The 2,938-nt window shown below is 38.6% G+C and overlaps 1 protein-coding gene across 1 annotated transcript in view; it reads left to right on the top strand.

Moving 5' to 3' along the window:
- The window catches only part of LOC107563676 (tyrosine-protein kinase Srms-like), a 24,542-nt gene continuing 21,604 nt past the window's right edge, over window positions 1-2,938 (top strand). Inside the window, exon 1 of the mRNA XM_016248610.1 lies at window positions 1-742. Within this exon, the coding sequence (XP_016104096.1) occupies window positions 396-742 (347 nt within the window). The 5' untranslated portion in view covers window positions 1-395. The remainder of the gene's footprint in view (window positions 743-2,938) is intronic.

Below are 2,938 nucleotides of genomic sequence, written 5' to 3'. Positions count from 1 at the left end.
TTTGCTCCGGAGCGGACAGATAGAGGCCGGTCATTATCAGAGAAGAGGGACATCATGAACGAGTAGAGCCTACATTTAGATGAAAAGAGGATGTTCTTCAAGATACTTCAACCACAACATCCTCTCCTCGTCTTAATGTCTCGTTGAACTATAAAAGCATGTCTTTTCCGCATACCTTTGTGATCCATCCCGAGACAGAACCGGTTTCACCTGATCCTCCGCTATGATCGCGGCCAGCGCGTTAGCTCAACAAAGGGGATCCCGGTATAGAATCGCTACGGACGGTCGGTCACCATCGGTGAGGGACCCACACACCTCTTTTATTTTCAATTTCAACCGTGGACAGCTGCCAGATATTCTGGCTACCCTGGAGTCCGTAGAAAGCGAGGGCTGGGATGGAGAAGTGTTGTCGCAGCTGTATGCCATGCATGAAGAGGTTATGGGACTGCATATGGCCCGAGTTTTACTATCCGAACATCTCTCGTCCGGCCGAGATCCGCACGGTTTCGGGTGATATCCGGATCCCGGCTCCGAAGAAGAAGCCGGCGCAGCTGTACGCGGCTCTCTTCGACTTCGAAGCCCGCAGTGAGGAAGAGCTGACGGTGAAAGAGGGGGACAAACTGTCTGTCATAGAAAAGAGGGGAGATTATGTATTTGCCAAGAAGCTGACGGGGTCCCTGGAGTCCGGACTGGTCCCTGCTAATTATGTGGCCCTAGTACAGGATGAATTCGCTAACTACAGGTAAGTCCCGAGTCTGACAATCTGTAGACTTACTTTGATCCTAGTGATATTTGTAATTAAAATATTCATTATATTTTATGGAAAATGATCACTCTGTAATAGCCAGCCACTAGTCTTTTCTACGTAGTGCACACAGAACCACCTGTGTAATTAACACTTGAACCTTAAGTCCGAACAAAAGATGTGTGTCTTATACAAATATAGCTACATAAGTTTTGTCAGGGGTTCCATAAACTGTAGGTACTGTCTTTATGTATGACTTCATTATATATTGAATTGTCTTTAATGGATCTCCAAAACCTTGAGTGTTTATTAAAGTCAATTGACTAGTGGCCCCAAAAAATTGCATGAGACAGACTATATCTTGAAAATTACCTTTACATTTAGATTCAATCATTTTGCAGATGTTCTTAAAGAGAGAACCATTGTATAATTCACACTGTAACAATAAGGTCAATGGGTCAAAACCTGACCATACTGCTTTGAAATTATAGTAGCAGTGTGCTTGGTTATTCATTAGCTCAACCAAGCGGTTCATAGCGGTTCAACTCACAATGGGATTTATCATTATCATGTGAACAGTGGGCTGTGCGCTTCGTTTACTTTATCGTTTACTTCTGTTTGGTTGCTGTAATAGGGTCAGTCAATTGTTCTTGCTGTAAAGACCTAAATAGTGTTGACGGGTAACGGGTTGTTATGTCAGAGTTGTGTGTGTGTTATAATTTGTGTACATATTAGACTGAAACTGAAGCACCATGGGATTGTGCTAAACAAGCATGTGCACCTGCCACACCCATATTTAACATGGCAACACTTTGCATGACGCCACAGTGTTTGCTGTGAGAAGCTGAATGTGGTTAATGTGGGCAAAATGAGGTGTTTCTTTCTCTCACTGTAATGAGCAAATTAAGGAAATAAGAGTATTAATTCAAAAAGTGAATAGTAGGTTCTAAAAGCCCAGTATATTGGACAAATTGGTTTAATATTTTCTTGGTGTATGGCTAATTTGCATTTCTACACAACTCGTAACATATTGATTAACCATTTAGAGAATGCATATTTTGGAGGTGTTTCTTTATTATTATTATTATTATTATTATCATACCACATTTTTAAAGTGAAATATCTCCGTATATTTGTCATTATAAAATATTACTGGTAAAATGTGAAAAAAGAAATGGCAGATTTAGATTTTTACACGGCAATTTCAAGTATTTTTCACTACAGTACTCATATTACTCACATTATTAGCTGACATAATAGCAACAGGACTAATAAGAATGTGTCAGTAAATAATTACAATGAAATACATGTTGCTCATTCCTCACTACTAATCCAATTTCTCTAATGTAAAAAAAGACTAATTATGGTATTAAACATGCATTATTAATGATTACATTATTAACATTTCTGTTGATAGTTCAAACATATTAGTTCAGAATTGTGCATGCAGTAGACAGTAAATGTGCTGTGTTTGCTTTAATCAATCAACATCAAAATATTCACATTTCAGAATAATATCATAAAGATTCATGGCATTTATGCACATTTCTCCTGGCTTTATTTATGATATATGCTGATATTATCAGCATTAATTAAAGGCACAACATTAAATATGTATGTGTGTGTGTGTGTGTGTGTGTGTGAGTGTGTGTATATACAGTGGTGTGAAAAAGTGTTGGCCCCCATCCTGTTTTTTTAATTTTTTGCATATTTGTCACACTTAAAAGATTCAGATCATCAAACAAATTTTAATATTACACAAAGATAATGCAAGTAAATACAAAATGCAGTTTTTAAATGATTATTTATCTTATTAAGGGGAAAAAGCTGTCTAAACCTGCCTGGCCCTACGTGAAAAAGTAATTGCCCCCTAAATCTAATAACTGGTTGTGCCACGCTTTGCAGCAACAACTGCAATCAAGTGTTTGCGATAACTGGCAATTAGTCTTTCACGATTTCACATCGCTGTGGAGGAATTTTGGCCCACTCTTCTTTGCAGAATTGTTTTAATTCAGCCACATTGGAGGGTTTTCAAGCTGTTTAAGCATCTCAATCGGATTTAAGTCCGGACTTTGATTTGGCCACTCCAAAACCTTAATTTAGTTTTTCTTGAGCCATTCAGAGGTGGACTTGCTGGTGTGTTTGGGATCATTGTCCTGCTACATAACCCAAGTGCGCTTGAGCTTGAGGTCA

Source organism: Sinocyclocheilus grahami, unplaced genomic scaffold, assembly GCF_001515645.1.
Source record: "Sinocyclocheilus grahami isolate Dianchi unplaced genomic scaffold, SAMN03320097.WGS_v1.1 scaffold885.1, whole genome shotgun sequence".
NCBI classification, from domain to species: domain Eukaryota; kingdom Metazoa; phylum Chordata; class Actinopteri; order Cypriniformes; family Cyprinidae; genus Sinocyclocheilus; species Sinocyclocheilus grahami.
The sequence above is the reverse complement of the archived record's forward strand: the minus strand, read 5'-3'. Positions and strand labels throughout refer to the sequence as shown.